The sequence below is a fragment of the Poecilia latipinna genome, unplaced genomic scaffold (assembly GCF_001443285.1).
Source record: "Poecilia latipinna isolate Pla-1442-1.1 unplaced genomic scaffold, P_latipinna-1.0 Scaffold3403, whole genome shotgun sequence".
Classification (NCBI taxonomy): Eukaryota; Metazoa; Chordata; class Actinopteri; order Cyprinodontiformes; family Poeciliidae; genus Poecilia; species Poecilia latipinna.
In genome coordinates, this window is record NW_015116019.1 from 25,728 (window position 1) to 48,666 (window position 22,939).

General features: G+C 50.9%; 2 protein-coding genes across 2 annotated transcripts in view; one reads left to right on the forward strand and one right to left on the reverse strand.

Moving 5' to 3' along the window:
- LOC106940888 (T-cell differentiation antigen CD6-like) overlaps window positions 1–1,173 on the forward strand; it is a 21,738-nt gene extending 20,565 nt beyond the window's left edge. Inside the window, exons 10-12 of the mRNA XM_015023755.1 lie at window positions 193–348; window positions 442–543; window positions 610–1,173. Coding sequence (XP_014879241.1) covers window positions 193–348; window positions 442–543; window positions 610–650 — 299 coding nt within the window. The 3' untranslated portion in view covers window positions 651–1,173. The remainder of the gene's footprint in view (window positions 1–192; window positions 349–441; window positions 544–609) is intronic.
- Window positions 1,174–2,612: 1,439 nt separating this feature from the next.
- LOC106940887 (fibrocystin-L-like) lies at window positions 2,613–22,831 on the reverse strand (the record flags this gene model as incomplete). The annotated part of the gene is made up of 37 exons (XM_015023754.1): window positions 2,613–3,169; window positions 3,400–3,553; window positions 4,544–4,690; window positions 4,780–4,931; window positions 4,999–5,343; window positions 6,093–6,228; window positions 6,307–6,464; window positions 6,535–6,699; window positions 6,768–7,000; window positions 7,764–7,929; window positions 8,000–8,116; window positions 8,780–8,891; window positions 8,966–9,088; window positions 9,388–9,536; window positions 9,846–9,936; window positions 10,018–10,139; window positions 10,209–10,335; window positions 10,559–10,662; window positions 11,110–11,283; window positions 11,413–11,542; window positions 11,992–12,110; window positions 12,562–12,691; window positions 12,856–12,980; window positions 13,451–13,539; window positions 13,641–13,803; window positions 14,518–14,677; window positions 14,756–14,907; window positions 15,239–15,430; window positions 16,010–17,039; window positions 17,122–17,258; window positions 17,682–17,923; window positions 19,763–19,892; window positions 20,390–20,599; window positions 20,670–20,826; window positions 20,929–21,085; window positions 22,313–22,487; window positions 22,650–22,831. Coding segments are annotated over 37 exons (6,679 nt in total), but the record flags the coding sequence as incomplete, so codon positions are not given.
- Between the last annotated feature and the right edge of the window lie 108 nt (window positions 22,832–22,939).

The following is a 22,939-nucleotide window of genomic DNA, read 5'->3' on the forward strand; positions in this document are numbered from 1 at the left end:
GTGGAGTGGAGTACCGCTCCAAGATGGCCGCCCTAAATCTCGTCAGCGACAACAGGCGAGAGCGGTCCATGAGGGTCTGTCCTTATGTTATGTCTATGCGTAAAACGGTTGAAACAGAAAATGGCGGCGACGTTACGCAGGACTCGGCGCTCAGTGGCGCCTCTAGTGTTCATGTCTGGTTTCACCTTCCAGGCTCCTGCGCAGCCGCAGATGGTCGGTTCCGCGGATCGTCCAGGATCTCCGAGGATTCCTTCGACTCGTCCAGCACCTCGTCTGGCGAATGCTACGAAAATGTGACTCCCAGCCAGAACCTGACCCGGTCAGGTTGGTCCAGAAGCCAACAGAACCGTGAGTAACCAGGTGTTAGCAGGTCCAGTCATTTATTTATTCAGCGATGAAGGCCATCTGTACTTCATGGACGTTTTTCTGGGTCGTCTGCAGTGACATCAGAACCGGGTCAGAACCAGGCTGGGAACCCGCCGCCCTACACCAACACTGGTTTCCAGTTTGCACTGGGAGGAAAGGGGGCGGAGCCAAGCTCAGGTAAAGGTCAGCGAGAGACGACCTCACACGTCCATCAGCATGATGCTGACGCTTCTCTGTCGCTAGGTGATGATGAAGATGATTATTGTCCTGTGAGCCCAGACTGAAAACCTTCATCTGATGATGATGATGATGGGAATGAAGGACAGCCCCCCCCCAACCCCTCAGAGGAACATTCATGGATTCATCTTCAGATTGTGAAACGATTAGAAGCAGAAATCAGATTTTTATTCCTGACCAGAAATTGGATCAAACTTTGGTCCAATCAGCAGAGAGGAGCAAACTGAGCGCGCTCAGTGTGTCAGGAGGCAGAGCCAGTCAGGCAGCCATGTTGTCGATTTGTTTACTGTGGAATAATTTGAACTCCTGCTTCAGATCCCATGAACTTCATTTCTGACCTGATCAGGAATTTCATTGAACGTCTCGGATTTCTGTTCAGGAACGTTTAGCAGAAGCTCCTTCAGACATTTTCTCGTCAAATCTTTTCTCCATGTCCATCTCAAATGTTTACTTTTCTAACTGTTTTAGTTTGTAGCTGATGGCACTTTAAAACGCATTCAGTGGATTTTATTTTATTGTTTTAAATCATGCCAACTCTTTGGCTCAAAATAAAAGGTTCAAAACTCAAAATGTGCCAAAGATATAAATTAAATTTACACAATGCTCCAAAGATTGCATCTTGAGTTCTCCTAATAAATATTGTTTATTTTGCATTGTGGCTTAAATCCAAACATAGAAACTATTTGTTGGGAACTGGAGTCTTTGGCTTGTGGGGGTTTTCTGCTGTTCCACCACCAGGAGGAGCCAGAGGGCGATTCCCCACATCCACCAGCATAAGAGCAGCGGCCAGCCGGTTCTGCAGCCGGTTCTGCAGCCGGTTCTGCAGCGCCTTTTGGCATAAAATTGGGAACAAATTCAACGCCCTGAGGAGCTGCTTGATTCCTTAAGTACACCCTCCTGCTGTTCTACCTGCTCATTTTGAGCCTCCAGGTGTGTCAGGACAGCCAATCAGCTGCTGACCTGGGGAGGGTGAAAGGTCATCTCCAAGTGGTGATGTAAAACTTGGTATCCTCTGGAGGAAATTATAAATGGACAGATCTCCTCTGTCTGGATCTCCTCCCACAGTCGGATCCGATCAGAAGCAGCCGGTACCAAACCTGGTAGAATCTCAGCTGATCTCCAACCAGCAGCGTCACTGGAAAACCTGTTAATCAGTTAAACAGCTGCTTCCAGTCTGGTTGCCATAGTTACCACAGCACTGAGATTGGCCTAGTCAAAGTGTTCAATGACATTCATATAGACGGTGGATGAACCACAGAGCTGGTTCTGATCATGTTACAGAACCAACTGCAGAACTGGGTCAGACTCTCTGGTCCAGAACTCAACTGGTTCCAGTCCGACCTGAAGAACTGGGATTTCTGTTTCAACAGGGTTATGGATCTAGAGTTATAGATCTAGGGTTATGGATCTAGAGTTATAGATCTAGGATTATGGATCTAGAGTTATAGATCTAGGATTATGGATCTAGGATTATGGATCTAGAGTTATAGATCTAGGATTATGGATCTAGGATTATGGATCTAGAGTTATAGATCTAGGATTATGGATCTAGGATTATGGATCTAGGGTTATGGATTTAGGGTTAATGCACAGCTTCAGTTCTTCCAGATGGAAACCAGAGATCAGGCTAACCTCTGACCTCTGACCTGACCCTCAGTCGACCTTCCAGCTGCAGGACATTCGGTCCCAGAGGACTAAAGTCTCCGACCAGAGAAACTCATCCAGGATTTAGTGGCTCTGATTCCTGCAGCAGGTCAGACTGACAAACGTTTATTAATGTAGAACCCGTCTCTGAGTTCCTGGTCCAGGTTCTCCAGGTTCTCCAGGTGAGCAGGGTTGATCTGTGACACCTGAGCAGGTGAGTGAGTGTCTGCAGCTCCTCGGCTTCAGCCAGACCCCGTCAGATGAAACTGGGAGCTGAAGCAGAGGGTGTGCGCCTTGAGGCCTGGGCTGATCTACATGATAAACATCTAGAAAACTTTCCACAGAAAGACGCTGATCCGACCAAACCAGAATTATTCAAGACTTTATTTAAGCTGAAACAATCAAAGAGTTTAAACTTCATTTCTTCCTTCAGAATCACTGATTGCATACAGAGGTTTGCTCCTCATTTTCTTGCAGCTTTGATTTGATATTTGCTGTCAGTTTCTTCATTTTAACCAGAAAATAAGAAACAAAAACCATGAAAGAATTTTAGAAACCTGAAAACTTGATCCAGATTCAGGAGTTTAGATTTCTGAGACTAAATTGGATCAGAACCCGTCATTATGGAGTTGATCTACGTGACACGAGAAACCCAAAGAAACCCACAGAAAACATGTTGATGACCAGCAGGGGGCGCTCTAGCAGAGGGGGAGGCTAGTGGAACAGCAGGCCACTTCGTAGATGACGCTGATCAGACACAGTCCACCTGCAGACACGGCCGAGCTGGAGCTGAACACGCTGCCGCCCTCGGTGGGGCGGGGCGGGCCCTCGGTGGTGGTAGAGGGGGGGACATCCGCCACAGAGAAGGATCGAGACTGGGCGCTCCAGTCCTTCAGAGTGAAGACCATGGTCAGGTTCTCCCCTGCAGAGAGAAGACGGGCCGTTACTAGAGGTGCACTGACTGCTGGCCCCGCCCACCAGGTCATGTCTAGCCAGCAACTTTCAGACAAAAACAATTGGCATTGTCCAAAATCAGAATCTGCAGGTCAGGCTCTTTAAAGATCGGCAATCGGCCAGAAAACTGCAATCGGTGCAGCCCTGCCCGTTACCGTGACGGGTGAAGTAGGGTCAGGGGTCAGGAGGTTAACTCACCACTGGTCAGGATGGAGAGGTCGCTGAAGTTGGCCCAGCAGCTGCTGAAGCGGATGGTGACGTTACCGTCCAGTCCTCCCACCAGGTTCCCGCTGGTGTTCTTCAGGCTGGCCGTCACGGTGAGCGAGGTCACACCCACCGAGACGCAGTTACCCTGAAACATCAGCACAGACAGCGTTACCGGGCGGTAACGGAGAGTTCCGCCCGGTAACGGAGAGTTCCGCCCGGTAACGGAGAGTTCCGCCCGGTAACGGGGCGAGTTCCGCCCGGTAACGGAGAGTTCCGCCCGGTAACGGAGAGTTCCGCCCGGTAACGGAGAGTTCCGCCCGGTAACGGAGAGTTCCGCCCGGTTCCTCCTGGAAGTATTCTGCTTACTCCAAGATTTATTATTATTTATTGAATTTTGAGGAATTTATTAATTTAGGTTAAAAATTCCCTGTGGAAAAAATGCATTCTCCAAAAATCCTTCAGTTTAAACTTATACCAGAAGCAAACTTGATCATCTGAGAATATTTTGATAATTTTTGGATACAGCATTTATTTAAATTTAAATTTATTTATTCAGATTTGTCCGTCTCATCCCGTCTGCTAGTCTCTGTCCTCCCACCTCAATTTCCAAAGCTCATGCTAACCAGTCACTGGAAGTAGCAGCTATGGACTTTCACAATAAGAGTCCCATGCCAGTTCCGGTACAGGAAGTGCTATGTTAGCACTGATGTTAGCTTGGCAACACCAAGAACTCCAGGAGCCACTCACTGGGTCGGTGAGGAACCCGCTCATAACTGCTGGCAATTCCAGTTTTTCAGTAATTTCAGTTCTTTTAACTTCATGGATAATTCTCAGGACACGTGGTTCTATCTTCTACTACTCAGGACGTCTCAGCCTGCAGCTCTTCTACTGTTTTTTTGTTCAATTTGTTTTGTTTTATTTGGTTCTGGTTGCAGCTAGGGGGCGCTCTCATGCCAGTGCTGTGGAACGTGAAAGATTAAGAACATCAGAGAAAACTTTAAGGGCAAAATGCTTCTTTCAGGAAATAAAGAGGGACAAATAAAGAGAAAATAAAAATGTTCTGCAGCCTGATGGAGGATCTTAGAAACTAAAGTTATGAATGAATGAATCCTGCTGCTAAGCTAACTGGCCTCACCTGGTCATCCATGGCCATCAGAACCGGCTGCTGGAGCAGCGGACCCACCGCCTCTCCGGCCACCGGATCCTGGATCAGCAGCAGCCGCGCCACGCTCGACACGTAGCTCGCCTTGGGTTGATCTCTGGACACGTCCTCTGCTGCCACCTGCAGGTGAAACGAGGAGAATCAGCTAAACTGTTGGCGTCTGGCGCTACAGCCTGGCTGATCCGACCCGCCTGGCTGATCCGACCCACCTGGCTCCAGCTGGGGTCCGAAGACGCGGGCGGCGGCCGGGTGATTCCCACGGAGGAGACGTTGAAGCCGATGGACTGGCTGAGGTTCCCGGAAAGCGCCGCCTGACCCAGATCGTCTGCGATGTTCTTCAGCAGCTCAAAGTCTTCCTCACCTGGAAGAGCAGACGTCATTCCACCTGGGTTCCTAAGAGCGCTCAACCCGTTTACCGGACCACTGACCCGCGGTGCTGTTGGCGCTCTGCTGGACCGGAGGTTTCCGGATCTCCACCTCCACCGTCAGGCCCGTGGATCTCTTCCTGCGCCGCGCGCCGCCGCTCTCCCTCACCACCCGGGAGACGCGGATCATGTTGGCGGGAACTCTGAGGAACAGAGCCAGGTTCTGGACCAGGCTGTCTCCAAAGAACTGGTCCTCGGTGAGGGCGGGCATGTTGAAGGCCAGAACCAGAACCGGGGCGGTCCTGATCTCCAGCGGACCGGAACCTCTCAGCAGAACCTTCAGCATCTTGTAATCCTGGTCGAAGAAATTGGTTCCCATGGAGGCGTTCATCTGAGGGACGAACTCACCTGGAGGCAGAGGATGGTCTGCTGTGATTGGACCTCCTGCAGCAGAGCCTCCTGCAGCAGAGCCTCCTGCAGCTCAGCCTCCTGCAGCAGAGCCTCCTGCAGCAGAGCCTCCTGCAGCAGAACCTCCTGCAGCAGAACCTCCTGCAGCAGAGCCTCCTGCAGCTCAGCCTCCTGCAGCAGAGCCTCCTGCAGCAGAACCTCCTGCAGCAGAGCCTCCTGCAGCAGAGCCTCCTGCAGCAGAGCCGTGTCTCCATCGTTACTCCGATCCCTCCCAGCTTCGCTCCTGGAATCGTTGCTTTGCGTTTCTACGCCTCTGTTGCTATCAAACCTGACAGCCGGCCCATAATTTATAGCATACAATGGAGGAATAGGTCAAAGGTCATTCTGTCACATGAAGAACTGATTTCATGGCTTCCTCTCCTATGTCTGAGTTCTGTTTGTAAAGTTACAGACCGAAATTTACAGCAATAATTTGGGTTATTGAGTTTGTTTGGGTTCAGTTTTCAGTCATTTTTTCACCACCTGGACTGAGTTTTTATTTTGAAACTAAATATTTGGTTCAATCTGAGGGATGATCTCACCTGGAGGCACATTTAGCTGCATCTACATTGATTCAACTAGCCCCACATATCTCAGTGCTTAGCTTGATGAGTTTGAAACAACATTTATAAATGAATGAATTTTGTGGTGAACACATTAAAAATGAACCCCAGACTAAGTAACCGGCATCGTTCCAAACGGCAGCTCACCTCGGTACGCCGGCTCCCTCAGGACGTAGTCGGACCCGTCGTGGTTCCACACGGCGTTGCTCGGGGCGACCAGCCGGTCCTCCACGTAGACGTCCAGCCGCTGAGGGTTGGAGTAGAAGACTGACACCAGGACGCTCTGCGGGGGGCGAACACGGAGACAGGAGGTCAGACACGACGGAACTGAAAGCAGCCGAGCGTCCAGAACAGAACCGACCTCAGACGGGTCGGAGTTGAGCATCAGGAGGCGGAGCTTCTGCGGGCTGACGCTGGTGAAGTAGACGTCGAAGGCGTGTCCGGTGGCCATGATGCTGTGGAACAGAGACACTCGGCGCTGGCAGGTGTATCCTGCACACCAACCGTGATCCTGAGGGCCTGCACCGAAAACACACGATGAAAACACGGCGCCCGCCCGGCCGGCCTGGAAGAACCACCAGAACCTTACCGTTAATCAGATCCACAAAGCCGTCCCCCAGCACGGCCACCGGGGACAGACGGCGAGTCTCCGTGTCCGAGTCCAGGCTCTCGATCGCCACCATCCGGTAGTTCAGGCCGAAGCACTTGTAGCTCTGCCAGGAGCTCATGTAGGTGCAGTTTTTCCTGATGACCCCTGAACGCACCACGAGCAGCCGTGAGAGGACGGCTCGGCGGGTCGGGTCTCTCTGAAGCTCTGCTTACCTTTCCGAGGCGCCACCTGCTCCACGGGGATCCGGCTGCCGTTCAGGGACGTCAGCATGACTTTGGGAATGCGGTAGTCGCCCAGCCCCCGGCGGGGGTCTCCTCCCCACTCGAACTCGGACTGCGGCACCACGCTCCCCACCGCGCCCAGGAACGAGCCGTCCAAGTCCTTCAACAAACTCTTCTTCTTGGCATCGCAGTCCATGTCCACGCAGTCTGCCGGGTTCGCTTTACTGACGAGCAAAAACACATCAGTCCACAAATCCAGGAAAGATTCCCAAAGACTCGGTTCGATTGGCAGCAACCTGTTCCCCTCCTGGCCTGTGGGGGCGCTGCACCAAGAACCACTGAAGACACTGAGAGCAACTTCCTTCTTCACCAGATGGAAACAAGATGGAGATTTTAGAGGTTGGAGGATTTCTCTTTAGGCTAAAGACCAGGAGCCATTTCTGCTGCTAGCGCTAGGCTAGCACGTTAGCTTTGGTTGTGTTTACCCAGAATGGCCAAAATTTGAGAATTGTGACAATATGCCCCTTTGTTGTAACTTGGACCTCCAAAATGGCGGACTGGTCGCAGTGCAGGTGTTTGTGCTGCTGAAGTAAAACTACAACCAAAAAGTGTTTTTAAATGAAGGTATTTTGCTTTCCTTTGATCTTTTATCTTTAATTATCTTTAATTTTCCGCTCAGTTTATCGTATCAAACCTTTTTGTTTCTAATGTGTCGAATTATTTTCTTTACCTTTTCTACAACCATGAGAAAATTACAAAACATTCCCATAATGCCGCAGTTTGACTCAAAACATCACATGCAGCAATGAATTGTGGGTAACACACTTCGCCAAAGTCTCAGTGTAAAGACGGAAACCAAAAATGGGCGGGGCTAAAGCAGGAAGTGGACAATGTCGCCCAGAACCCAACCAGAGTTCACTTCAACCAGAGGTCAGAGGTCGCGTACCATTCACACCAACCGGACCGGACGGTTCGGTCCGAACTCACCTCACATCGGGTCGGTGAATGAAGACCCGGGCGTCCTCGGTGCTGTCCAGCATCCTGACGGCCGAAACCTGCAGGGGGTGCTGCAGGTCCTCGTTCAGAGGGTTGGTCATGAACACGTAGTTCCTCTCTCCGGAGCAGACGTTCCGGAAACCAACGAAGGTCGTGTCTGGAACGGAAGAAGCGGGACTGAGGAGGAAGTCCGATGAGACGGGAACAGGAAGGTTAGCGGGCCGGACCTGTGACCGTCATCCGGCCTTTGATGGCGTTGTAGTTCATGTTCAGGTGATGCGGTTTAGCCGGAGCCGTGTTGTGTCCGGACTGGAAGGTCGGCCAGCAGATTCCGGATCGACCTCCTGCGAGAACAGAGACAGGAAGTGAGCGCGTCTTCCTGCTCAGATCCTCCAACAGAACCAGAACCATCTGCAGTAAATGTTCTGGCTCCACTGAAACCCAGACAAAACCAATCAGAACCGGTCCTGGTCCAGATCTGGGAACGGCAGAAACTTTTTCCTCCATTAGGAATAATCCTGACAGAAGCTCCTCTCGGCTCAGTGACAGACCAATCAGAGGCTGAGGAGGCTACACATCCACTGCATGTTTCCATGGAAACCAGACGCATCATCAACCTCCGATCCCTCAAAGATGGCGTCAGCTTCAGTAGATCAGCAGACTCCGTATCTGGACCACGTTTTAATCTTTAGTGGAGTTTTTCTCTGAACGGAGGGAGGAAACCCTGGAAGAGGAGCCGGCTTCCTATTGGCTGTTTCTGATTGGTTAATGACCACCAGGCGGCGACTCCTTCCCTCTGGAAGCTGCAGCCGATTACCGAAACGCGAAAGTCACAATCATAAACTAATTATTACATGAACGGCCAGTTTCATCTTCAACATCCAACCGGATCTGATTTTCCCACCACAATCAGCTGCCAGTCGGTGAAACTCAGTCGGTTTGACGGGTAAATGTGGACGATCTGGGTGAACCAGGCCAGAAGCCGCCCGGTTCTGATGCAGCCTCACCTTGCGGCGGTCTGGGCGCTCGGTGGAGAGACGTGGTGGCGACGTTGAAGTCGTCGGAGCTCAACGTGTCGGAGCAGTTAAAGGCCGGGCTGCTGCCCACGATCAGGGAGTTCTGGGAAGAAACAAGAAATAAAAAACAAACTCCGACTGCAGCGGCTGCAGGCGGCCAATCAGGAAGCAACTCACCTGAACGCGCACCGACTTATCTGCATAGGCATGAGACAGAGAGGGCGGGCCGAAAACCAGGGGCATGATGCCCATCCCGTTATCCACCAGCGTCACGTTGGAAACCACCACATCCATGATGACCTGAGGAAGAGGAGCAGGAGGAAGAGTTCATGATTCTGCTTCCTGGGATTTGAGCCTCACATTTATTTTCTGTTTTTAGATCAGATCTTGCAGCCAAAACAAAATGGCTGCCGAGTAGAAACTGAAGAACTGATGATATTTTATGAAACTCAACTTTTCTGATATAAAACAGGAAAACACCCGGAAGGAGGATGTAACGCCTAGCAGCAGGAAGAGCAGAAACTCCAAACATCACAAGAAACTAACTGGAGAGTCACAGGAAACTTCCTGCATCCAGATCCAGAGTCTGTTTTCCCAACCTGGAAGTAGATGGCGAAGTCAAAGGCCTTCCAGACGAAGAATCCTCGGATGAAGCTGCAGCCGGCCAGGCCGTCCTTGTTGAGGTAGACGCCATACGGACCGCCGTGGGCCTCGTTCTGGACCCAGGCCTCGTTCGGGTTCTGGAAGCCTGCAGGGAGCAGAGGAGTTGATCCGAATGCCACCCTGCTCCGGAAGGAAACGCTCCGGAAGGAGACGCTCCGGGAGGAAACGCTCCGGGAGGAGACGCTCCGGGAGGAGACGCTCCGGAAGGAGACGCTCCGGGAGGAAACGCTCCGGAAGGAGACGCTCCGGAAGGAGACGCTCCGGAAGGAGACGCTCCGGAAGGAGACGCTCCGGGAGGAGACGCTCCGGGAGGAGACGCTCCGGGAGGAGACGCTCCGGGAGGAGACGCTCCCGGAGGAAACGCTCCGGGAGGAAACGCTGCAGCGTTCCCTACCTGGGCACGGCTCGCCGTCGATGTGATACGCCACCCTCTCATATCCCGCCACGATGTTGTTCTGCAGCACCACACCGGAGCCCTCGCTCACCTGGAAACAGGAAACGCATTGGGAATATTGGGAAGCTGTCTGAAAGTCCCAGCAGCTGATGGTTTGTTTGACAGGAGGAACCTCGATGGCAGCGTTCCACTGGAAGTTGAAGGGTTCCTCTCTGTCCTGATACGATCCGGGCCACAGTGACATCATCACCAGGTTCCTCCTCAGCAGGATCCGATCGCCCCAAACGCGGATTCCTGCACACAGATTGCCATCAACCTTCCGGAGGACCGGGAAGCGTTTCCTCCACCGTTACCCTGGATTACCTTCGCCCACCGTGTGATGGACAACGTTATCGTCGATGCTCAGACCCGCCGTCCCGAAGACTCCGATGGCCGGAGAGAAACCGTCATGGAAGGCACAGCCCTGGATGTACGAGTCGTTCCCTGAAACCTTCACATAAAAAAACATTTTCATCTCCTGAATGGCAGGAAATAAAGAAAGGCCAAGTCTGAACGTCTGGAGAACTACTGATCTGGATCCTTTTAAGGTTCACAGGGAAAGGAAAATGAGAAGAAGAGAGCGAGAGGTTTCAGAGGCTCATCATGGATCAGAGGAGAAAGATGGTCATTTCATCTGCTGTCTGAGGTTTCCTTCCACCCGAGTGTTGGCGTACCTCTCCCAGGTTGAGGAAGGCCACAGAGTACCGCGGGTCGAAGTAGTCGGTCCAGCCTTCCTGGCCGGAGCGGAAGAACTCCACATTCCTGATCTGGGCTTTACCTTTGAGACGAGCAAGAGAGGACAGACTGAGGGCAGCGCTCACCACAAACACCATCAAAGGTCTCCATGTTTCTCTATTTCATCCTGACGGACCGGCACCGACACGTTCTATTCCTCAGAAAGTTCAATCAGTCAGCTCTAGATAGTGGGAAGCATTTTCTGGGTTCCTGAAAGTACTCTGCATGTTCTGGGAAAGTAAGTTCAAAGACATTACATGGCATCTCTGGAAAGTCTTAAAGAGTCTTAAACTTTAAAGTTTCTGAAAGTGTAGTGAACCAGCTATCTGTGGTTTAGATGGTGGTTTTCCTCCATGTTTGTCCGTTCTGTCTCCTTCAAGTCTGCCTGATCTGATCAGGAGTTGATGCTAGCAGCAGCATGCTAGCAGGTCGTTGCCAGGAACCTTCTTGAACCCTGACCACGCAGGAGAGGCCTACAGAAGCTGCGTACCTCGATAGCTGACTCCGCCGCTGGAGAAAGTTCCCACCAGCAGCCGGGCGCCAAAGGATTCCACCTTCATCGCTGGATACTCCTCGCCGATGATCCGGATGTTCCGGCTCAGGAGGCCGACATCCGCCGCCAGAGCATAGGAGAAGGACGACCCGGGGACAGAGTGGGTTCCACCTACCAGAACCAAAACCTGTTAGAACCTGAGCCCAGAACCTGTCAGGAACCAGCAGACGGTCCAATCTCTGCTTCTGGTCCAATCAGAGGAAAGGGTTCATCATGTGAAAGGTTCTGAAAGGAACTGACCCATGTGAGTGTGGTCCAATGGCTGGTTGAGGGTCAGGATGAGGCCGTCGGCCGACACCGCCGCGATCCGACGTTTCTCCGTCTCCGAGGCTCTGTAGCCGGAGGTGGAGATGGCAACCTGGTCTCCAACCTGAACAGCAACCAGAGACGCAGTCAGGAGCCAGGACTGGAACCAGAACCAGAACCAGAAGAAGAGAGAGGCTTCTGGGTAATGTAGTCCTACAGACTGGCTCTGGTTGCCATGGTGACAGCACACCTGTCCCGTATCCCCCCCACAGACAGACGGCGACATTCCCGAATTCTCAGGTGTTTGACAGGTGGCAGCAGTTTGAGCCTGTAACTGTAGAAACGCTGCGTCTCCACTCAGACCCAGAAGCCTCTGGACGTCCAACCGGGTCAGAACCATCAGCACTCCAAGCTGAGGAAAATTCCTCAAAGCTAAACTGGCATTATTTAAATCTGGGTCAGAAGAAGTCCAGGTTCCTGTGACCCGGTTGGACTCCAGGTTCTGATGGACAAGATGAGGTCCAAGCAGAACCTGGTTCACATAAATCAGGCCAACAGAGCCAGCACTCTGACCTTCCAGTCGACGGGCTGCACCAGAACCAGCGAGTCGGACCCGGCGGCGGCAGTGGCGGCCAGCTTGGTGTGGTAAACGCCTGGAGGCCGACCGTACAGGTCCAAAGTACCGAACACACCTGCAGAACCACAGAACCACAGGGGAGTCACAGTTTGAAGCTTCGCTTTCCACACGACCGGCCGGTTCTGACCCGCTTTACATCCCAACCAGATGCTAACAGCTTCATTTTTTAAACTAAATGTTCAGTTTATCCAACAGTAAACCGCTCAGTCAGCTATTTAGCTAATAGCTCTGAGCTAGCTGAGGGCTTAGCTTGGAGCTAAATATTTAGTTTTTAGATGGTGATGGTCTCCAAACTCACTATTTGGCTTGTTGGTCAAATATTTTTGAAACATTTCTAAATGATGAAAAAATGTCTCGGAAAAATTCATTTCTGTCTTTTTTCTCTGACAAAATAAGCAACTCAAATTATTGTCATTTGTTTTTGACCTCCATTTATCTGGAACCGGACCAGAACCTGGCAGGTCCAGACCCGGTTCTCCGTGCAGAGCTGCGGCCCGGTGTCTCACCCAGGACCTTGGATCCCTGGTTGGGTCCGCCGGGCAGCAGCCAGTCGGGCGTGTCGTGGTTCCCTCGGAGCCGGATCTCCAGCCGGCCCTGGAACGGCTCGCCGTCCCACCCGGCCAGCAGCCTGCCGCCCTGCGGCACAACACCGGCACAACAACCGTCACTTCCTACGGACCGGCCCGGCCCGGCCCCGCAGCCACACGGCCCGGAACCGGCTGAGGTTCTGATCGGGTCTGGCTGCTGGGCCGGAACGGTTCCGGTTTAAATCTGAAGCAGAGTCTGGTTGCCATGCCAACCTGGATGGAGACGTAGACGGCGTCGATCACCAGGGTTCTGTTCGGGGAGTCCAGAACCTCCAGAACCCCGGAGACGGTGAGCCTGCTGAGGGACGGCGTGTCTCGGTCCAGAACGACCCACTTCCCTGTGGAGAGAGCCGATCATCAGATCGATAATCAGATTTAATCCTTTAATTCTCCGATCGGCCCGGTGACGGAATAAAATAACCAAATAAAGTCAAATGGAGGTTCATGAGGAGCCTGGATGTTTTTATTTACCCTTAGTAAAGATTTAATAATGACGACGACGGGATGTGCTGAATCTGATCATCATGGAACTAAAAAATTAAAATTTTATCAGCTCTAATAAAAGATATGGAGCACGTTTTTAGTTCTTACGGTTTGAAGCTACGCAGTCAGAAACGTAAACATCATTTGGGTTAATCTGGGAAAAACATGAAGGTTCATTTTTTAGATTCTCATTTCCACCAAATTATTCACTTATGAATGTCACCGTTTCAAACGGATGAAATTCCCCCTTATGACAGACTAAATACGTTCTGACTGCATAGGAACAGCTTTCCATGACGCCGGGTCGGGTCGGCCGGGTCGGTACCTGAAGGGATGACTGCATCGGCGCCCTCTGCTGGCACAGTGAAGTTGTTCTCCGCAGAACTTTTCCAGAATGAAGCATCAGACCACAGACTGCAGAAATACGCAAACACGCTGTGTTAAAAAGGCCAAAGCAGAACCAGCTCAGCCCGGTTCTGGTCTGCCAGGCTGGACTGAGGTCCAGTTGGACCTACAGGAAGTCGTTGGGTCGGCGGCTGGGGACGGGAGCCGGCGTGGCCGGGGCCGGAGCCACGCACTGATGGAAGAAGCAGCGATGGACGGCCAGGTTAGTGGCGACGTCTGTCATGGAGCGATCCACGCTGCTGCGGCGCCGGCGCCGGCTCGTCTTCCCAGAAACTGCAGAAATAGAACATTTTCTGTTTCAGCCAGAAACATCAGGCGCTGAGGTCGTCCGTTCACTAAACTTTACAACAGAAACTCCGGACTTTACCAAGGGTTAGTCAACTCCAGTCAACTGGACGGAGATGAAGATGTGAGACTGACTGAGAAAGTCATCTTACTGGTTAGCATTAGCTATGGCTAACATGAACATTAGCTTTGGCTAATAGTTAGCAATAGCTTTGGCTAATGTTGGAGGTAGTTTTGGCTAATTTTTGATGTGTTTAGCAGTGTAGTGTTAGCATAGCTAAGATTCTTGTTCAATGGCTTCGTGATTGGTAATCCTTTTTGGTTAGCGGCAGCTAATGACTGCTACCGATTTTAGTCGAACATTATTTGATAACAAGCACATTCAGAATCTGGGAAAACATTTGTTGACAACCATCGTGACATCTTGAAAAATCAAACTATGATCAGTATCAGTAAATATGGTTCCTTTAGCCCAATTATTTATGATTTGGCACCAAAAGTATTAATCTGTGACAAATATTTACACATTTAACTAAAGTAAATTTTCCTCCATGGTGGGCATCTTTTCAACTGGCCGCCATCTTGAATTTTTCAGTGGCTAGTGCTTATTTTTCTTTTCAAAGAATCAATGCTACTTTAAGCACGTGAAAGCTTGAATTATTTGCAGCACTGAGAGGTCAGAGGTCATAAAGTGTGTCTGACTGAGGTAGAAGAGGTCGTTGGTGGTCTTGTTGAAGAACCAGTCTCCGTTATCGTTGCCGCTGAAGCTCAGCGCCGCGGACGAGCCGTTCCTGTCGTCCAGGATGTGGAAGCTGTCGGGTCTCTGGGTGAAGTTGTGTTTGATGATGACGAACTGGTCCGACTGTGGGAGAGGAGACGGAGCCGTCAGGCGGGCCGGGCGGTGCCTCTCCGCCTCTGGCCGGGTTTTGCCAGGTTTTACCTTGAAGCCGTAGAACTTGGCGTCGTAGGTGATGTTGGTGATGTGGTCGGCGTTGTCGAAGTGCCAGTTGTACGTCTGTCCGGACGGCAGCAGCGCCATCCAGCCGAACTTATGGGTCATCCTCTTCTTCAGGTAAGGAACCACGCTGCTGCCTGAGTTCAACGCAACAACAGCTGTTACTGGAGCTACTGCAGGTCCCACCCATCACCAGCAGATGGCAGTATGATGTTCATATGTAGTCAACATCATGTTGTATTATTTTAAATGTCTATCAATCTACTTTGTAGTAGTTCTTAGATGTACTGTTTAAAAAGCACATCTAGGAACAAGTGCTGCACATTAGCTTACGCTATAAGCACTATGACACAAGCATGGAGCTGCTGTTTGGTTCAGTTTGTCTCTGATGTCCCTGTCAAGTAAACCTCATAAATAAATCAAATAAAAAGCAGCAGTTGCTCCTGCGGGACGCTGAGGCCTCAGTACCATGCGAGTTGGTCAGGATGGCGTCTTTGGCCTGCAGAGAGGTCGGAGTGGGGTTGTTGAACGCCAAGCGATGGAAGTTGACGGTGTGGTCGCAGACGGCTCCGGGGAAACCCACGCTCCACTCGGCGCTGTGGGAACAGTGGGCCGGGTCCAGCAGGCTGCTCATCGGCACCACCTTATGGTCCACATTTCCTGCAAACATGGAGTTCACAACATTGAAGGGATGATTCCTGGTGTTTCACTCAGACCTTCTCATAACCTTCAGAAGTGGATTTAATCAACCGTTCTGCCAGGTTTCTCAGGATCTTTTAAGGCTTTTCTTTGGGCTTTAGCTGAGAACTCCGAACATCTAAACGCAGCGACCAGACGGTCCCTGAAACCAGGCAAGGACCAAAGGAAGGCCAGACTGCCTCCGGCAGATGAACAGCATTTCCTCTGGAGAACAAAATGATTCTGTTTAGTTCAAAGCTGCTACACTAAAGCTGCTCTGGGCAAAGCTGGACAGAAGGTCAAACAGCTGCTTAACTGGGCAGGAAAACCCTTTGCTTGATGTACTGCACCCCAACAAACCAGAAACCCAAACATCTTGCTTCTCTTCCCACCAAGACTATTTTTCATCTTCAGACCTTCAGTAGAAAGAGATTTTTCTATAAAAGACCTCCAACCATTGATGAAGACCACTTTAACAGATTACAGGAAGGTGTAGTTGCCTTGATGCCGACCCTGAAGAGCTGCTGGTTGGACCAGAGGTTCAGTGGCTGGGGTGTGTACCTGTGAGGGAGCCGTCCGTGTCCACCAGCTGGACTTCGTGCTCCCACCTGAATCCGGCCTTGTTGGGGGAGTTCCTGTACTGGATCCCGGCGAACCTGACGGCCCAGCCGCCGCAGCGATCTGTACAAGTCCCATCGATTGAGGTCACTCCGATGGCGGTGCAGTTGCTCCGGTTAAAGTTAACAAACCGAGTGTTGAGGACACTCATGCCATCATCAAACGGAGTGATGACGCCCCGGCGTGTGCAGTAATCGCTGCCCAGGCCGAGTTCATCCATGTGGGCCACGATGGTGCTGTTGGAGACTGTGGCGCCACCGTCCTCCCCAAAGCCACTCACAGCCCACGGGAAGATGCGCTTGGCCTCGATGCCGGCCTTCTCGTTGTTGACCATGATGAAGTTGTTGAACTGCACGGCGCCAACGTTGACCCACTCTGCGCCTTTCTCGCAGTTCCAGGTGGTCAGGGAGTGGAAGACAGCAGGTTCTGGGGTTGTGGAGGTGCAGCGTCCGTCCTTCATGGGGAAGAATTCTTGGAAGATCCAGAGACCGAACCATCCCTGGGAGTGCACCGTGTTGTTGGAGAACTCGCCTAGGGGAACCCTCTTCTGGCAGATGTTTGGGTCGTACGACGGGCCATCGGGGTTATCGTGCATGCGGTACCAGAAACCGAAGTGGGTCCCTCCTGCTGCGGCGTTGTGCCGGATGATGTTGTTGGGATTGGTGACCCAGTAGGCAGCAGGGGTGACGTCATCGTTCAGGAGGCTGGTGCTCTGTTTGACAAACACGGCCAGGTTGTACTGCAGAATGTTCTCCGTCTCGATGCCGTCCTCGATGAAGAAGGCTCCGCCCATTATGTCGTAGATGACGTTGTGCTCCACCAGCAGCCGATGGGTGTTGTGGATGGTCACGGCCCTGTTGAAGGTCTGGTGGATGGCGCAGCCACGGACGTACGATTTGTAGTTGATGTCGCCCATCAGATGCCAGTGGATGGGGTACCGACCGAGCCTGAAGGCCTGACCGGCGTGGAAGATCTGCCAGATCCAGAAAAGTTGATGCTCACCAAGACCAATATGGATTAGCTTAGGAAATCTGGAGGCTCTAGAGACGTTTCACCTCAACATACTCCAGTCTGCCCAGAGCGAGGTTCTCTCCTGGCCTGGGAGCGTGGAACATGATGCAACCACCAAACTGATCGCTGCCGATTTCCTCTCCGAACCTGCCTTGGAAACACGTCTGCGTGGCAAATTCACCTGTAGCCAGAAAAGACGAGATTCAGCCCAGAAAACCCAATAAGATGCCAACCGCACATTCAAGATGGCTGTTCCAGGTCTACAGCTAACATTTCAAATTCAAACTCATGCTGTCTGCAGAGAAACATTGAGGCCGTTTCCAACCTGGCCGTCCGGTACTCGGCCCGATTGGGACCAAAACGGCAACATGTAATCCATTTTTAACTGCGGTTCTCTTTCTGACTGTACTGAGTCAAACCAACCAAACCAGTTGAACTTGTTCACACTCCAGTTCGTTTGCCCAGAAAGTCCAGTGTGGTTGGTTTGACTCGGTTCAGTGAGAAAGAGAACCGCAGCTGGAAACGGAAGCCATGTTGCCGTTTTGGTCCCAATCGGACTGGGTCTACCGGACCATCAGGTTCTTTGATCCAGCCGGTCCGGCACCTGTGTTGAAGCCGTCAGGACACGCTTCGACCTCGTCGCTCCAGTCGAGGTTCTGGGAGCCTCGCACCACGACGTTCCTGGTGAGGAGGCCCACCTCAGCCCGGGCCTCAAACACGGCGCCGTCGGGCAGCGTGGCGGACACGCCCAGGTGGGAGAAGGTCAGCGGCTCGGTCAGGGTCAGAGTTTTTCCGCCGGCTGACACGGCAGCGATGGTTCTTACCTCGTTTTCTCTCTGGCTGTGCCTGGAAGACCAAAATCAGAGATTTCAACCGACTGCTGAACACCACACTGCACTCTGGAAGATATAGGAACCTCAGCAGAACCTCAGAGGGTTCTATGGGCCTCAGAACACAGGGAAAAACAGAAACCGGTTCATTGAGGTTCTGCTCCCACCTTAGCACTTCTACCTGCTTAAGGCCTTTGAGTAGGCCATTGTAGCATTGTCAAGTTCTTTTCTAATCTGTGCAGCTTCCCCACTTGAAAAGGATGAATAAATCGAAGCAGACTTTCATCAACAGGGTTTTACTCACATTACCAAGCAGTTTTCTTCATTTTATCCTCCATTTACTTATTAGTGTGTATCAGGACATGTTCACAGTTGGTCCAGAAGCAGGTAAAAACCGGCTGCCTGGCCACCCGTCTACAAATTCATCCAGTTCTGCACAAGTCGACCAGGATCTCTGATCAAAAGAGACCCCAAACTCCCGTCCTCTTTGTTTGGCTTTCTCTTCCGCTTTTTTTCATTGTCCGTCCCTCTTCTAGCTCCGTGTGGAACACAGTGGGCGCATTTCTGTTTTTTTACTTTTCTTTTTCTGATTTGACTTCACAAGCACCTTGTTCTGTTGGTGACCCAGTTTGGCTTCAGTTGCTGGATTCACTTTGGACTCTAGAGTACTTCATGGTCCACTCCGTGACTGCTGACTGCAGAACAAACCCACATCATCAACCTTCCTCCACCGTGCTGCACAGTTACCATAAGTTTATCTGCTGTGTCTGGTTCCCTCCGTCCAGGTTCCCTCCATCTTGGTTCCCTCCATCCTGGTTCCCTCCGTCCTGGTTCCCTCCATCTTTGTTCCCTCCATCTTGGTTCCCTCCATCCTGGTTCCCTCCGTCCTGGTTCCCTCCATCTTTGTTCCCTCCATCCTGGTTTCCTCCGTCCTGGTTTCCTCCGTCCTGGTTCCCTCCATCTTTGTTCCCTCCATCTTTGTTCCCTCCGTCCTGGTTCCCTCCATCTTTGTTCCCTCCATCCTGGTTCCCTCCGTCCTGGTTCCCTGTCTCCTCTCTGGTCTCGTCTGTCCAGAGGACATTGTCCCATCAGTCTCGTCCTCCATCAGGTGCAGGTCCTCCATCGAACTGGCGGCCATCTTGTTTCCAGAGAGAAGAGGCTGAATCTGCCGGGTCGTTCTCAGCTGACTTGCATCTGTCTGGTTTTTATCCTTCTTTATGTTTTGATTTTTTATTATTATTATTTTCAATTTTAAAACATTTTAATACCATTTTGTATTATTCTTTATTTTTGAGGTATTGAGAAGATTACAGTTTCAGTCTGTGATCAGATACATTCCTTCTCTTTACATTTCCATTTACAAAAGCAAAACAAACAAAATAAAACAAAAAGGGGAACAAAGGGGTATTGTTTTGGAGAGTCATACTTTTATGTATATAACTAAGTATATTATATTGTAAATAGACACTTCCTGAAGGATGAAGCCTTTCTTTTTAAATTCTCATCAAGTTAGTGCATATTGTGTTTGGTTGACATATGACCTACGTTTGGACAATAAGATAAAAAACTTATTCATTTGAAAACGAATTAGAAATGTTAATCTTTCCATCTGATAGATTCATCAACTCTATCCATCCTTCTGCAGTAGGAGGCTCAGGGAGGAGCCAGCGTCTGGTGATTTTATTCTATTTTTTAGTATTTCTAACTTAGAAATAATAATGCTATCTTGAGAAAAAGATTCTTCTCTGGAGGATGACAGACCTCAGACGGTTTGGAGGTGACCTTTGACCCTTCCAGCCACTGGGTCAGATCTTAGTTCTTTTTTAACCCCAGCCCCGAGGGGCGGCGCTCGTACCTGTGGCCGGTGGAGGCGATGACGATCTCCTCTCCAGGTTTCCAGGTCACGGCCTCCATCAGCGTCAGCGTGGCGGAGCCGTTGGCGGCGGTCTGGGCCAGGTGTGTCCAGGTGACGGGAACAGGAATACCTGGAGAAATAGGTCACCAACAATGACTCATTTGAAAAGGAGGATGAGTTGTGATGGTGCTGGAGGTTAGAAAACTCAGATTACTGCAAGTAACTGGAGCTGGGAGAGTAAATGTGGTCAGGGTTTCTAACAGTTTCCCTTCATGCAACACTTCAGACCAGAGCAGCAGATTTCTGCTGACCAGCAGCTAAACGCTGAACCAGCAGCATCGAAAGCAGGAAGTGAGAAACTGCAAAAAATCTGCGACATATGAGAAAGAATCAAACTTTGTTCTGGTGCTGAATCTACATTGATTTTATTTCCCACAAAAGAGAAAATTCATATGAATAATGACAATATGCTAGAAAATATTAAAAACAGACGTAACTACATTAACAGCTACTTTGGAGAAAGTGTCAAAGTGCACCCCCTGCTGTCCAGGGTCAGAAATGACACTGAAAGATGTGTTTTTATTACTTTATTGTAACACTTTGATAAATCCTGTGGGGCGTTCATACCATGGAGGTCTAAGACGCCCTCTCTGACGGCCAGCGTCTTGGATCCATAGACAGGAAGTTCAGGAGAGCGCAGGTGACCATGGAGTGTGATGATGGCCTTGTGCTGGAAGGGCGCCCCCTCCTGGCCGATCTGGAGCCGCCCTCCGTCTGTGATGAGGATGTTCTCCGCCTGCAGCTCCAGGTCGGCCTCGTCGAACATCAGCGTTCCTCCTGAGGAGAGCAGCAGGTTCAGCCCAGAGCAGATCTCTGCTTCCATCGGAGGAACGCAAACTCTGCCCACCCTGGATGAGGAGCATCTTCAGCACCGGCGTGCTGGCGTCCAGCAGCACCGTCTGACCTTTAGCGATGACCGCCAAGGAGCCGCGCTCGGGGGGGGGCAGGCCCCCCCAGGTGAACCGGGACGACCAAACGTCCACATACAGGAAGTTGGCTGCGTCCTGCAGAGACGCAGAGAGGAAAACTTCCTCCTGCTGAGCTGGTCCTGCTACTGTGTGTGTGTGTGTGTGTGTGTGTGTGTGTGTGTGTGTGTGTGCGGTTACCGTCTCGGCGATGCCGCGGTCTCCGATGCTGACCCTGACCTGCGTCTCCTGTGAGCGCTGCTGGGCGCTCGTCACGCAGACGATGTGAGTCATGTTGGAGGACTGAACGTCGCACGGCGAGCCGCCGATCGTCACATTGACGTCGTCCAACCTGGAGCTGAGAGACGAGGGACAGGTGACACGTTGGAGAGGACATGTCCTCTCTGTTTCAAAGATAAAGTTAATGGAGTTGGAATCGGCGATAAATAAGATTTTTATTTCAGCCAATGAATCGAAGGCGGGGAAGAAAATAATTCCTAAATTGTACACAGGATTGGAAAATTTGAAGAAAAGCAAAACATACATAAAAGTAAGATGGGGAAAAGAGGCTAACCGTGGGCTAACTGGAGGCCAACCGTGGGCTAACTGGAGGCCAACCGTGGGCTAACTGGAGGGTACCTGTGGGCTAACTGGAGGCCAACCGTGGGCTAACTGGAGGCTAACCGTGGGCTTTTACAGGGGAACCGGGAGGATATATGTGGGCAACAGTGGAGAACATCTTGTTCCCTTTCCTGGAGAGAGTTTGGCTGGAAGAATATTGTAAGATATTTCGTTACACCAGCACAAAGAAAATACCAAGATGCAAGATGTTGGAGGAAATGTGGGTCAGACAGAGCGGGTCACTGCCACGTGTTCTGGGATTGTGCCGGCATGGTGCCTTATCGGCTGGATTTAAAGAGCTGTATGGATCAGGACTGAGGGCGAGGATTTCATTCACGTTTGACTGTCTGTATGGGAAGACGGATGGAAAGGTTAACAAGAGCAGCTGATAAATATATGTACAGGATTATGATGGTAGCAGGCAAAAGAAAACATTACTAGGAAATGGCTGAAAAAGAGGGAAGACTGGGTCAATGTAATGAATATATTTACATGATGGAATCTGGAAAATTATTGGCAGGATTTTATTTCACCATGGAGATCAGACTGTTGAATAATACTGAGGATTTGAAGTTGTAGAGCTGCAGACTATAAATAGTTTGCTTCAGTGAGAAGAGATTTAAAATTGTGATGACTTGGAAGAGAAGAACTGACAGGAAAACCTGATTCAGGTGTTTTTAATTAGTAAGTGTCGGGTAGCCTGGGGAACGTAGAGAACAGCAGCGTTGTTTTGTCCAAAGCAGGTACAGGATGTATGTGCAGCTTCTCTTGGATGGTATGTATAGATTTAACAAAAGAAAAGTTTGGATGCACGCTTGTATACAAAATAATTATCAATGAAATTTGCAAATTATAAAAAAATTATATTCATTAGATATTAACATGATAAGGTTACGTATTGTCATGTTATTAACATAATAAATGTCATTATTATCACAGAGCTGCTGAGGGAAACTCTTCTCACCTGAAGCCCGAGCCGCTGATGGTGAGCCGCGTGCCGCCGGCCGTCCCTCCTCGCCGCGGAGACACCTGGGAGACGACGGGCGTCAGGGCGGCCCGGTAGGTGAAGCCCTGAGAGACGTTGACGGCGTCCAGCCGGTTGAGGACGGAAACATGGCAGCCAACCGCCGAGTCAGAGCCTGAGGACAGATGGAGACATAAGTCAGGGACACACATGTCTGTCCAGGGGCCGCAGACGGCCCCCGCGCCACACTTTGGACACCCTGAACTGGGCTCCTCTTTACTGCAGCAGAGCCACCTTTATGGCCATGAGGGTTGCTATGGTAACAGTTGGAGCTGACCGTTGTTGGGCGGAGACAGGCAGGACAGGCGGGAGGACGAGGACGCTCCTCTGAAGACGGGACATTCCCGGTCACAGATCAGAACCCTGGAACCGATCGGATCAAACCCGGAACCAAAGACGGAGAGCAGAGCGCCACCACCGAAACTCCCTGCAGCGCCGAGAGAAAGACGCAGATCAGAACTGATTCAATAAAACTGATTTAATCAGAACTGATTCAATAAAACTGATTTAATCAGAACTGATTCAATAAAACTGATTTAATCAAAACTGATTCAATAAAACTGATTT